We start from the raw sequence: 14,701 nt of genomic DNA, 5'->3' as shown, positions 1-14,701 counted from the left end.
CTCTGTACTCGTTCCAGCAGCTCTACATCCTTCTTGAAATGAGGCCTCCAGACCTGTATACAGTACTCAAGGTGTGGCCTGACCAATGCCTTATACAAGGGAATAATCACATCCCTATCCCTGCTAGAAAAATTCCTGTATATCATTGACAAGACACCATGAGCTACTCTTGCAGCTCGTCTGCACTGCTCAGAGAACTTCATATCTGCATGCACGATTACCCCCAGGTCCTTTTCATTCTCTACCACTGTCAGCGCAGTACCACGTTGATCTGGGGTTACTGTTTCCCATATGTAGTACTTTACATTTGTCAGTGTTAAACTTCATTTGCCACCTCTCAGCCCATCTGCTCAACCTTTCCAGATCCTGTTGCAGCAGCATAGCATCAGTAGCGTCCTTAACAACCCTGCCAACCTTTATATCGTCTGCAAACTTGGACATTAAGCTTGATATACCATCATCTATATCATTTATAAATACAGAAAACAACAATGGACCCAACACTGAACCCTGAGGAACTCCACTAATAACATTAGTCCACGTTGAGCAGTGTCCATTGATTACCACTCTCTGTCTTCTGCCACTCAACCACCCCTTTATCCATAGCAGCAATTTGCCTCCAATGCCACACTGTTCCAATTTGTGCAGCAGTCTTCCATGTGCAACAGTATCAAAAGCCTTTCTAAGATCCAAATATATAATATCAAAGTTATTCCCTGCATCCAGTTCTTTTGTGACTACATCATAGTATCCAATCAAATTGGTCAGACAAGACCTGCCCTTAACAAAACCATGCTGTGTCTGAGCTATAACTGAATTCTTGTCCAGATGATCCTGCAGTGCTTCTTTAACCAGTGCCTCCATTAATTTTCCTGGAACCGAAGTTAAACTAACAGGTCTATAATTACTTGTGTCAGCCTTTGATCCTCCTTTGTGAATTGGGGTTACATTTGCACATCTCCAGTCTATGGGTACCTCCCCTGAGTCCAAAGAAGCTCTCATAATTATGGCCAGGGGTTTGCTTACTTCCTTTGCTGCCTCCTTTAATATAACTGGATAGATCCCATCCACCCCGGGTGCCTTTTTTATGTTTATCCTCAACAACTTCTCCTCCACTTTCCTCTCAGTTATTAGAAAATCATCTAGCTCACTGCCAATATTTACTTCACCTACGATATTCCCCTTCCTGAATAACTCCTCATGTGTGAATGTAGATGCAAAATACTCGTTTAGATTGTTAGCCACCTGAGCAGGATCCTCAACTGTTGAACCATCAACATCCAATGGACCTATCTGATTCATCTCTTTCCTTCTGGAGTTTAAATAGGTAAAGAACTCTTTTTCTGTTTTTCTTTGCATCCTTTGCCAAGGATTTCTCATAATCTGCCTTTGCCTGCCTAATCTCCTTTGTGACTTGGTTACAGACTAACTTATATCTATCATAGGCTTCCATGTCACCCATTAATTTGTATGTATCCCATGCATTTTTCTTCTCTGCCATATGTCTCATTAGTTCATCTGACAATATTCATTTAGGCCTGAACCTTGAACAATATTTCTTGGTTGGTATGTAAAGCCTGGTAGCTTCCAAGATTAGTTCCTTGAATGCTTCCCATTTTGATTTTGCTGTTGGTAACATCATCAGTTGGTCCCACTGTATAGAATTTAAATACTGTCTCAGCCCATCTAGTCGCCTTTAACGAAAGCAAAATCCAACTTGTGACTTTGGCCCCGCATTGCCCTACCCGTGTTAACATAAACCTCAAATATCCTACTCTTAATATTATTAGCGCCTACCCGTACAACCTGATTTAGATATGTCTGTTTTGTTGATTTAGGGGTTTAGTCGGTGTTCTTAGAATAGGGTTTTAGGAGCATCACCGACTTAAGAACATATTGTTTCATGTAGATTGTCTGTAAATTATGTGTTCTGAGGTCGATTTTCTATGTTCTGGATGAAAAAGCCGAGTTTCTGAGGGAGAAAAAAACCATGCTACGGTCTCTGAGAGCGACTAACTGTGACACGTGAAAAACGCCAATAAACTGTTCTTTTGTCATCGACCGAAAGTCTTTTTTATCCGCCACGAGGAGGACGGCGATTTTACCAACCGTTCTACCCATGACGGCTGGGGTTAAGCGCATCAGGAACTTTGGCCATGTTAAGCTGTACATATTGACCATAAAGTGCCTGTGTTCTTCAGTCGATTTTTCTGTTTGTTTGACCGAAAAACAACCAGAGTTTTCATTAGAAATACCATGTTGACCTCGTCTGAAACAGACTAACTCAGTGCTGTTGTGCAAAACGCCCACAAAAATCCCTCAGATCATTGCCGGGATTGGAACTGAAATCTTTTTTTTTTTTTTTTTTTTCACTTGTTGTGAGGAGGACGTAATTATGTCAACTGTGCTGTCCACGAGAGCAGATGTATCTGTGTTTAACCCAAGAGACATTACTAGTTAAATACAAGACACTCAATTAAATTGTTACTTTGCAAAGTGTTGGAACTTCTCTTATGAGAGCAGCGCTTTTTGTAACGGGCGTGTGTGTATGTGTGTGTGTTTTTTGCCTAATGGGGTACAGTGCAGGTCAGTACAGGAAAAGCAGTAAGCGGACGAATAAAAAAAAAAAAAAAAAACATTCTGTATCACTCTGGAAAAATTGCATGTATTTAATTTGTTTTTAAACACTTGTTTTATTCAAGCAGTAATCGTTAGTACTCCAACAGCTAAGTTGGCAGTTTTTGGCAACACAGAGTAGTATCTAATTTACTCACTATGTCATTGGCGAAGTATTTAAAAACTCGACTCTCAGCTGTTGTTGGAATCAACAAAACTTGAAAATTTAAATGGGATACCTCAATTCCGGTTTGGATTGCTTGTGGGATTCCATCACTTTTTAATAAACATTTATGTTGCCTCAGACATACAGTACAGCAGAAGAACATGGTGTCCTCATATAACCCCAGGGGCTCACATCTGTTGAGTATGGGCTTGGCAAACCTAAGCTTCATATCATCATTAAGGGTCCTAAGCTTCATATCATCATTCTTCTCTTTCTTGGTTATTCCTTTCTACTTCTTCTCTCTCTCTCTCTCAGGGTAACTCGGGAATTTTTTTTTTTTTTTGGTTGGTGCAGCATAAGCCTCAGACTTTCTTGCACCATATGGCTAATAATAATAATAATAATAATAATAATATAAATGATAAACTCATAAATCAATCAAGTTCCGCAATTTTTGACATACACTTCAGCCCCAGGGGTTAATCTTGGGGACTTGACTAAGTGACTTATCAAAAGTGTAATTAGTGAAGTTTGATTTAAATTTCTTTATTGATTTGTTACGTTTCAAGTTTTCTGTTTGCACGAAGTGCATAGATTAGCTGCCCTACGTTCTCGTCGTCTGGGGTGAGCGGTTAGGGGTTCACCCCCCCTAACCGGCTAAACGGGCATTGATTAGGTGGGGTAGAGTGAATTTGGTTAAATTGTATTTGTATTGTAAAGTTAAAAGTTGTAAATAGTTGGCAATTATAGCCCTTTAATGTTTGGTAAAAAGTCGAGCGCTGGCTCTCTTTCCAAGAAGAAAGTACATATTGAGATGGATGTGGATAGGGATTCAGGAGATTCAGAGAGTGAAAACTCTGAAGTTCAGGAAGAAGTGGAAGAAATAGTTCCTGAAGGGACACCACAGGATACAGCTTCTAAAAAGGGAAGGCAGGAGGCATGGACACCAGAAAAGAAAGTTGAAATGATATACGACATGAAGAAGTTGTTGAACTCTATGATTAAAAGTTCAGGACAAAGACCAGTGGAAACTAGTATAGAAAAAATAGTGGAGGCACGAGAGAGATTAAGGGCTCTCCTGTTACAACGAGAACACCGAGTAACAGGCAATGTAGCAACGAAGATAATGGAAATATGGGATGACCTAGAAATGGTTATAGTAAAGTTGGAGATAGATCTACAAGTGAGCAAAGTTGAAAAGGAAGGTACTCAAGAACAAAATAAAAAGGAATATGCTACCGTATTAAAAGAAAAGTGTGTTGCAAAGCCCCGGGTAGCAATTATCACCACCAAGAACAAAAAACATAAATGTAGTGAAGATATTAAAAAAGACATAATTAGAAATGTGAGACCTGAGCTACAACATGTTAAAGTCCAAAATCTAAGAACTGTTCTGGATAATAAGATCGTCCTCGAAGTAGAATCAGAAAAAGATATAGATATGCTCGCTGAATGTCCAAAGTTCAAAGAACTAAAATTGTGTGTAGAAAAGGTACCGAAGAGAAATCCTAAAGTTTTGATTTACGATGTAGAACTAGATGTGAATGAAGATGAGTTAAAAGAACAATTATGGATCAAGAACTTAAAAGACTATGGAGTAAACCAAGAAGTGTACCAAGAAAGTTTCAATGTGATATCTGTGAACAAGGCAAAGAGCAAGAAGTTGAATAACTGGATAGTGCAGATAGCAGGTCCTGTCCACAAACAGTTGATCAGAAAAGGAAAAGTGTTCATCAATTGGTCCGCTTGTCGGGTCCGTGACATTGTCACGGTAACCCAGTGTTACAGATGTATGAATTATGGCCATATTGCGAAGACCTGTAAAATGAAAGCGTTCTGCGGACATTGTTCCACCGAAGGTCATTCATATAAAGATTGTGAGAACAAGGAGAAGTCACCTTGCTGTATAAATTGCAAGCGTAAAAAACAGACAGCAGAACATAGTGCCGTAGACCATACCTGTCCCGAATATGAAAAGGCTATAGCCTTAAATCGAAGAAGAACAGATTATGATTAGAGACAGTGCTGTGCTTGGAGAGAGACCTAGTGTGAGACTATAATTTTATTATGATAAAAATTTTTTAGCCGCCTTACGAGTAGAGGTCTTCCTCCACGAGGAAGGGGCGGTAACTGTGGTCACACGGGATATTTGCTTATCTCTGTGTGACCACAGGCTAAAGACCGAAATAATAAACTGTTTAATCAACAGAAATGTTAGAATAATTTTGGCCTAATAACCATAGTAGTGATGATAATTCACACAAATAATAATTGTAATAAAACTAAAAAGATTAAGACTTTTGCGCAGATAGGCTATTGCCTGGGTGGCGCACTGAAGGTTCTGTTGCTTAAATGGAATACACTTCATCCCCAACTTGTTGGGGATAAAGTATAAGAACAAGAACAAGAAGTTCTTGTTCTCGCAAGAACAAGAAGTTGTTCTTGCGAGGCTACTTATTAAACTTACTCATCTTACACACTCTTCTAGTTAGTAATTGGAAATGGAGACCTTCATGTAATTCACTGTAACTTTGCCATCACAGCGAAGCATGTTCCACAATATTAGCAAGATAGAAATGCAACTTTATTGTCCATTTCAAACTTGGAACCTTTTACATGCAACGTATTGGAGACGTATTGGATTTAACCCCGGGGGCTCACATTTGGTGAGTTTGGGCTTGGCACACCCAGGGTCCTGAGCTGGATATCATCATTCTTCTCTTTCTTGGTGATTCCCTTCTACTTTTGTCTCTCTCTCTCTCTCTCTCTCTCTCTCTCTCAGGGTTACTCGGGAACTTTTTTTTTTTTTTTTTTTTTTTCCTGGTGCAGCATAAGCCTCAGGCTTCCTTGCATCATATGGATATTAATAATAATAATAATAATAATAATAATAATAATAATAATAATAATAAAGCCAATCAAAACGAAATTTAGAGTTAGAAACGAAAAAAATGGAATTTTTTTCTTTCATTTTTGAACATTTACAGGTGCAATATGGCCTTTGCTGCATTAACGGCATAAATTCCCAATAATGTACTGTACTTCAGTGACCAATTGATAAACAAACTCTTCGTGTGTCACCCAGAAACAGTTAAATCTATTATTAATATTGAATACACTTATTTTACTTTTAATTTAATGAATATAATTTAAATTAAGACATTGAAATACACTTAGCACAGTAGGACAAATTTTTTATCCTGGTCCGTCTGTTTTTTTTTTTTTTTTAATAACTGGATGGTATAACTTCGGATATAATAGCATACAGTATATTTCTAGAGAATACAATGCTAGATATCTCGTTAATTAGATACAAAGTTTAGTTTTAAGTTTACCTACTTAATGGAATTTTTGGTGTTCTCCACCAATTTTAGTAATTCGGTATTAAAATAACAATTTGTATTACTGAACGCGAAATTCGCATGTATTTGATAATAAAAAAAATATAATTCTTATTCCCTAAGAAGAGTTTTATCGTTTAGTTTATTTTATTATTTTTTCCTCTTACCATATTACATACCTAATTAAAACTTCATAGTAATAGTATTAAAGTGACATATTATTCATTCGTTAAATTTTAATGAAGGTTGTTGTGAAAGCATAAGAAATTGAGAAATTTAGAATTAAAAAAAGCTAAAAAAAAAAAAAATGAAACGATTTAAGTAAATAAATAAAATTGCCGTGACCAGGATTCGAACCTGGGTTATTGCGGCCACAACGCAATGTCCTAACCACTAGACGATCACGGCCGAAATGTTTGGTGCTGTGAGTGTCTTTAAACACCTGATAAAGGAAGTTATCTGTGCAAGTTCCACTCCTCTTTATTATTTGCTTTTTCACTTAGTGTGTTTTCTTTATAAATGTGGAGTATATATATATTTGGGGGAAAAAAATCACATCTTCGAGCAATCTAAACATTATTATAAGAAATAAGCGATATAGGACCATAATATCTTCGCACCCTAAATAACTAGACTTAGATGTGACTGAAATTAGTTCAAACAAATTCATTTTTCGCAATAAATCGGTCTTCAAATGTTGGATTTTGCAATTTTCGCCGTGACGTTTGTTATATTTATGTTATTGCTTGTATTTTACTTATATCCAGTAAGTGTCACTGAGCCAAAATTGAATTATTTATGGACTTATATTTTATTGTTGTGCTGTTCATATTCTGAAAGTTATGTATTCTTCCAAACTTTCAGACACTAAACTGTCAGAATGTCATCCGTTAGTGCTCACGTGGAAGATTCACGTCGGAGCTTACCTACTCTGTGTCTCAGAGATAAATTTTTTTTATGGATTTTAACAAATAAATGCCCTTCCCCGATTGGTATTAATTTCCTATTGCTCTCGTGAAAGCATCAGAAGTTTTATGCATGTAATGACATTGCGCTCAGTGACTTCTGCTATTTTACATTATTTACTACATAGACTTTTTTAAACATTTGTGTTGAACTTTATATTTTGTATTTTATCCCATAATATTTGGTTGAAAACAAAGATATTTTTTTTAAAATTGATATTGGGAAATGATGCAAGTTTGTACAGCATTAGCAAAAAAAAAAAAAAAAAAAAAGTGCCCACATCGTTTTAATTGCTAACTTAGTACAGTATATACACAAACGAATTTGCGAAAAAGTGCAAATTTTTAATTGAGTTAAATCTGACACTCATTTTGAACACCTGCAATGTTAATTTTCATTACTAATGATATGTATTAATAAACTTCAACTGCCAAAACTAATGATATGTATTATTAAACTTCAACTGCCAATCTCAGCCCAATTGATCTTGTTTTTCCAAGATCTTGTTGCAGTAGCTCACCCTGATGACTATCGTTAACCCTTCTGCCAACCTTGGTATCATCTCCAAAGTTAGATGTTAAGCCTGCTATACCTTCGTCAATATCATTGATAAATATTGAAAACAACCCTGGGGAACTCCACTAATAACATTAGTCCATGAAGAGCAGTGCCCAGTGATAACTGTTCTCTGCCTTCTTCCACTTAACCATCACTTTAGGACGCCTCCGTAGCCAGGTGGGAAGAAGCAGCAGTGCGTAGCACACGCTTCTAGATTAGACCGGGGTTCGAGCCCGTCACCACCAAATACGGAGGATGCGGGAAGGTCAGAGAATGACCACCACATATCCCGGAGCAATATGGTCTTAGTTGCTAATGCTCCTTAAAACTAACCGACAACAACCATCACTTTATCCATAGCAGTAACTTGCCCTTAATGCCACATTGCTCCAGTTTGTGTAGCAGCATTTTATGTGCCACATTATCAAAAGCCTTCCTGAAATTGAAGTATATGATGTCAAAATTATATTTTGCATCTAATTTCTTTGTCTAACCAATCTAATAGGCATCGTAACATCCTATTAGATTGGTTAGACAAGACTGCCCATTGACAAATCCATGCTGTGATTGCAGTATAATTGCATGCCTGATGGTCCTGCATTACTTCTTTAACCAGTGATTCCATTATTTTCCCTGAAACAGACATTAAACTAAAAAGTCTGTAATTACTCGTGCTACCTTTTGATCCCACTTTATGCATTGGGGATATATTTGCACATCTCCAGCCCGCTAATTACATTAGTCCACGATCCACAGGGACCTTTCATGAATCCAAGGATGTTCTCATAATTATGTGTAAGGGTTTGCTTACCTCTTTTTGCTGCCTCCCCTAATATAATTGGATAGATTCCATCCATGCCAAGTGCCTGTTTTATGTCCATTCTCAACAATTTCTCCTCCACTTTCCTTTCAATTATCACAGAGTCATTTAGTTCCACTTTAGAGTTTGATAAACTTCTGACATCCCCTTCCCTAAATAATTCCTCATGTGTGAATGTAGGTGCAAAATACCTATTCAATTTGTCTGCAATGTGAGCAGTGTCATTAATGGTTAACCCATAGACATCAAGTGGCCCAATGTGATTTAACCCTTTCCTTCTACTGTTAATATAAACATAGAAGTTGTTGCTGTTTTTCTTTGCTAGAGACATATCGTAATCTGCCTTAGAGATGTCTTATAATCTGCCTAACCTCCTTAGTGACTCATTAGCATTAGTAGAGGCATTTGATGCAAGAAAGCAAGCTTATGCAGCATCAGCCAAAAAAAAAAAATAAAAATAAATAAATAAAAAATAACCACTTCCACTTCACCCCTCTGTTCGATCGAAATACCTGTCCAGCTGAGCCTTAAACTTATTTAGGCTATCAACTTCCACGACAAGGGATGGAAGTCTATTCCAGCAACCAACCACCCGCTGGCTAAAGGCAAATTTCCTTACGTCTATCCTACATCTATCTTTCCTCAATTTGAATTTATGCTCTCTCAGGTGATTATTCTGAGCAAGAGGAAGAATCCCATCAGCATTGAACATGCTCAAACCATTCAAGGCTTTATACACCTCTATCAGATCACCTTGCCGGTGCCTAGTCTCCAGACACTGTAATTTGCAAAACGTAAGCCTTTCTTCGTAAGAGCACCCCTTTGTTCCATTCACTAATCTTGTTGCCCTTCTCTGTACTCGATCCAGCATCTCTATATCCTTCTTGAAATGAGGCCTCCAGACTTGTATACAGTACTCTAGGTGCGGTCTGACCATTGCCTTATACAAGGGAATAATCACCTCCTTATCCCTGCTAGAAAAATTCCTATATATCATCGACAAGACACCATGAGCTACTCTTGCAGCCCGTCTGCACTGCTCAGAAAACTTCATATCTGCCTGCACAACCACCCCCAGGTCCCTTTCATTCTCTACCACTGTCAGTGTAGTACCACAGAGTTGATACGTTGCTCTGGGGTTGCTGTTTCCTATATAGACTTGATTACAGACTGATTTATATCTACCACAGGCATCTGTATCACCTGATAATTTATATGCATCCCATGCACTTTTCTTCTCTGCCTTATAAAATGGCTTTTTGGAAACTTTTTGACTAACTATGGGTCTCCATACAAAGATGGAGTTCAGAACTGCTTGATGCATATAAAGAAATGGAATATCATATGTTGCTGAAACTTCCTTCCTTGCATTTGCATTTATACTTCTTTTCTGACAACCTTGGCTTGGTAAGTGATGAGTAGGGAGAAACAATTTCATCAAGATATTAAGTCAGTTGAAAGTTACCACCAAGGTTTCTGGAATGAACGCATAATGGTAGACTGCTACTGGATGTTGTACTGCAACATTCTGGACAAAGTTTACCAACGGAAGTCATCCTCAGAACATTTTTAATCATATACCTTTTTTTGGTAAAATTTCAGATCTTCTGTGCCACTCACTGTCCTCCTAAGTTGACATGCATAGGGTGTTTATCCCCCTACTTGCCACTGTTTTAAAATCAAGAACTCGTTTTCCGATTTTAAAACAGCGGGATGGGGGGATAAACACCCTACCTAAGTTAAGCACCCCCCTCCTTGATGACCGAAAACAATCAGAAACAAAACGCATTGACAATAATCACCCAATTACAGAACTCCACCATACAATCACTCTGTTCTAGGACCACGCCCATTGCGCAGAGACAAGTGGTACCAAATAATAGATTTTAGCCCCCTTTTTTACAATATTGTGCTGTATTATTGACTTTATTATAATATTTTTGACTTATTATTATAAAGGTCATGAAAATGTATTTGTAACAAGTTATGTGTTTTGTAATGAAATCATCTTAAATTTTACCCTAGGGGCTCACATCTGGTGAGTATGGGCTTGGCACACCCAGGATCCCGAGCTGGATATATCATTCTTCTCTTTCTTGGTGATTCCCTTCTACTTCTCTCTCTCTCTCAGGGTAACTCGGGAATTTTTTTTTTTTTTTTTGGCTGGTGCAGCATAAGCCTCAGGCTTCCTTGCACTATATAGCTAATTATAATAATAACTTGTATTAATATCAGCAGTAATCATATTCCGCAACAATTTTTACATCATAGCTTCCAGAATTTCTCTTCCACTTTCCTCTCAGTTATTAAAAAATCATTTAGTTCTCTGTTAGAGTTTGATAAATTTCTGGCATTCCCTTCCATAAAGATTTCCTTATGTGTGAATGTTATTGCAGAATATCTATTCAGTTTTCCAGCAACTGAGCAGGATCATCAACAATTAAACCATCAATATCAAGTGGATCAATGTGTTTCAACTGCTTCCTTCTACTGTTAACATGATAAAGAAATCTTTGCTGGTTCTTTGCATTCTTTGGCATAGATGCCTTATAATCTACCTTAGCTTGTCTAACCACCTTTATCACTTGATTGCACATTAGTTTATATCTACCACAAGCCTCTGTATTGCCTTGATAATTGATAGGCAACCCATGAATTTTTCTTCTCTGCCACAAGTCTCATTAGTTCATCTTACATGCATTTAAGTCTAAGCCTTGAATGGTATTTTTTAATTGGCACGAAGTTAGGGTTACCATCTTCTGCACTCATAAAAAGAGGACATTTATATGTTTTGGGGCGAATAAAAGAGGACAAAAAGTTCATCTTGGATAAAAAAGGAGGACAGAAAAGAGGACAAATATATTATGCAAATAATAAAATAAAGACAATGTAAACCACATTTACTGATGTTTAGGATTAGTACATTCATATTTGTCTTGAGAAATTATTTCTTTCAATAGCTCTGGATTGCCTCTCAAATATGTGTAAAAATCGACGCATGACATATGTTTGAAATTGTACTGCAAAAACAAAATACCTTTTACAGAATTGACATTTAATGTATTCCTTTCTTTCGTCCACTGACTTTGCATTAGAGAGAATACTCTCTCTCTACACTTGCATTGTGAGGAGGAATTGCAAAGAAAAACTGGGCAATTTTCAACATTTCTGAATAGAATTCAATATTTTTTGAATTACTAAAATATTTGGCCCACTTTTCATGTATAAGCATGTTTTTAAAGTCTTTATTATTCATTTTACCCTCAAAAATTTTCTTCAAATTGTTAAATTGGTCAAAACACTTAACATCATCAATTGTTACCCCTTTGTCAATCAAGTAGGAAATAGAACATTCTGCATCATTCCAGCTTGGTACTGCATCCATTTTCATCCACATAAAACAGGAAATGGATTCCATATGGTGAAGCTACTTATCTAAATATTCCATGCAGTTTCTATACAGATTTTTTGTATCACTAGAAAATTTTTCACATTCAAGTACAAGTCCTTCATCATGTTTTTTGTATAGCATTTCTTTTACTCTTAATTGCATGAAGTTGTGATCCATCCGTTTCGAGATAATTTCTTTCACTAAGACTAAGACATCTAGCACTTCTGCAGCTGAGCTACTTTCCCTTTCAGTTTGTTGTATGTGTGTATATGGAATACACTCATAAGTGATTGGATAAAGGGGTGGCTGAGGGGAAGAAGACAGAGAGTGGTAATCAATGGACACTGCTCGTCGTGGACTAATGTTATTAGTGGAGTCCCTCAGGGCTCAGTGTTGGGTCCATTATTGTTTTCTGTATTCATAAATGATATTGATGAGGGTATATCAAGCTTAATGTTGAAGTTTGCAGACGATACAAAGGTAGGCAGGGTTGTCAAGGACACTACTGACACTATACTGCTGCTGCAACAGGATCTGGAAAGGTTGAGCAGATGGGCTGAGAGGTGGCAAATGAAGTTTAACATTGACAAATGTAAAGTACTACACATGGGAAACAGCAACCCCAGAGCAACGTATCAACTCTGTGGTACTACACTGACAGTGGTAGAGAATGAAAGGGACCTGGGGGTGGTTGTGCAGGCAGATATGAAGTTCTCTGAGCGGTGCAGACGGGTTGCAAGAGTAGCTCATGGTGTATTGTCAATGATATATAGGAATTTTTCTAGCAGGGATAAGGAGGTGATTATTCCCTTGTATAAGGCAATGGTCACGCCACACCTACAGTACTGTATACAGGTCTGGAGGCCTCATTTCAAGAAGGATGTAGAGCTGCTGGAACGAGTACAGAGAAGGGCAACAAGATTAGTGAATGGAACAAAGGGGTGCTCTTACGAAGAAAGGCTTACGTTTTGCAAATTACAGTGTCTGGAGACTAGGCACCGGCAAGGTGATCTGATAGAGGTGTATAAAGCCTTGAATGGTTCAATGCTGATGGGATTCTTCCTCTTGCTCAGAATAATCACCTGAGAGGGCATAAATTCAAATTGAGGAAAGACAAATGTAGGCTAGACGTGCGGAAATTTGCCTTTAGCCAGCGGGTGGTTGGTTGGTGGAACAGACTTCCATCCCTTGTCGTGGAAGTTGATAGCCTAAATAAGTTTAAGGCTCAGCTGGGCAGGTATTTTGAACGAACAGAGCGGTGAAGTGGAAGTGGTTTTTTTTTTTTTTTTTTTTTTTTTTTTTGGCTGATGCTGCATAAGCTTGCTTTCTTGCATCAAATGCCTCTACTATCATCATCATCAGCCATTTTCAATCCACTGCAGGATGAAGGCCTCTCCAGCAACTTTCCAGTTCCTTCTGTTTTGAGCACTGGCCATCCATTTACTACTCAAAAACTCATGAATTTCATCTATCCATCTTCGCCTTTGTCTTCCAGGTTTTCTTCTAGCTCCTCTTGGATACCATTCTGTTATTTTCTTAGTCCATCTGTCTTCATGTCTTCGAGCTATGTGTCCTGCCCAAGACCATTTTAGTTCTTTAGTTTTGATAAGAATGTCCTTTACTTGAGTTTGTTGCCTAATCCATGTGTTTCTCTTCTTATCTAACAGTCTGATTCCCAATATGATTCATTCCATTCTTTGCTGTGTAGTTCTCAGCTTCTCTTCCATTCTTTTGGTGAGTGCCCAAGTTTCACATCCATAAATCATGGTGGGGAGTATACATTGATTCATTATTTTACGTTTCAGACAAACTGGGATATTGCTTTTCAGTATGTGACTATATTTCCTGAATGCTATCCATCCAAAATTTATTCTTCTCTTGACTTCCAGCCATTTATCATTATTACAGCTAATAACTTGTCCCAGATAAGTATATGACTCCACCTTTTCAATTACTGCTCCTTCAATCATTATTTCCCTTTCCGTGGCATACTTGTTCATCATTACTTTTGTTTTAGCCATATTCATCTTTAGTCCAAAATCCTTACTAACTGTGCATAACTGATTAAGATTTTCCTCTAATTCTTTGGGATCGTGGCTTATGACCACAATGTCATCTGCAAATCGTAAATGGTTTAGGTACTCTCCATTCACATTGACTCCTTTCTGCGACCAGTCTAATCTTCTGAAAGCTTCCTCAAGGGCAGCAGTAAACAGCTTCGGAGATATTGTGTCTCCTTGTCGAACTCCTTTCTCGATTTTAAATTTGCTACTGTCTTTGTCTAGTCTAATAAAGGATGTAGCACTCTCATATATTTTCTTCAAAATCATAATATGTGGAGTATCTATGCCTTGTCTTTCCAGTGCCCGAAACATTGCCTTATGCTGTATGGAGTCAAATGCCTTTTCATAATCCACAAATGCCAGGCATAATGGTGTTTTATATTCATTTGCTTTCTCCATTAGCTGTGATATTACGTGAAGGTGATCCATAGTTGAGAATCCTGTCCTAAAGCCAGCTTGCTCTTTCGGTTGATTCTCATCAAGTATTCTTTCTAATCTGTTAGTAATGACCCTTGTGAACAACTTGTAGATATGGGATAACAAGCTAATTGGTCTATAATTTCCAATTTCTGATTTATCTCCTTTCTTATGCAGCAAAACTATGATTGCATTATTCCACTGCTTAGGCATCACACCTTTTCTAATGCACTTTGTGAACAGCCTTGCCAGTTTTTGTGTTATGTCTCTTCCTCCCAATTTTAACAACTCTACAGTAACTTCATCTTCCCCCGGGGCTTTCCGATTCTTCATTTTCTTCAATGCATGTTCTACCTCATCAGG

General features: G+C 37.6%; 1 protein-coding gene and 1 non-coding gene across 2 annotated transcripts in view; one reads left to right on the top strand and one right to left on the bottom strand.

The window, feature by feature from the left end:
• Window positions 1-6,459: 6,459 nt before the first annotated feature.
• TRNAH-GUG (transfer RNA histidin (anticodon GUG)) lies at window positions 6,460-6,531 on the bottom strand. The gene has a single exon. It is a non-coding gene; the product is annotated as a tRNA-His (tRNA).
• Window positions 6,532-6,688: 157 nt separating this feature from the next.
• LOC150090935 (cytochrome P450 20A1-like) overlaps window positions 6,689-14,701 on the top strand; it is a 197,488-nt gene continuing 189,475 nt past the window's right edge. Inside the window, exon 1 of the mRNA XM_090380742.1 lies at window positions 6,689-6,889. Within this exon, the coding sequence (XP_090236868.1) occupies window positions 6,818-6,889 (72 nt within the window). The 5' untranslated portion in view covers window positions 6,689-6,817. The remainder of the gene's footprint in view (window positions 6,890-14,701) is intronic.

This window comes from Mastigoproctus giganteus, chromosome 1, assembly GCF_048544385.1.
Source record: "Mastigoproctus giganteus isolate SK-2022 chromosome 1, ASM4854438v1, whole genome shotgun sequence".
NCBI lineage: Eukaryota > Metazoa > Arthropoda > Arachnida > Uropygi > Thelyphonidae > Mastigoproctus > Mastigoproctus giganteus.
This window is presented reverse-complemented; position numbering and strand designations above follow the sequence as displayed.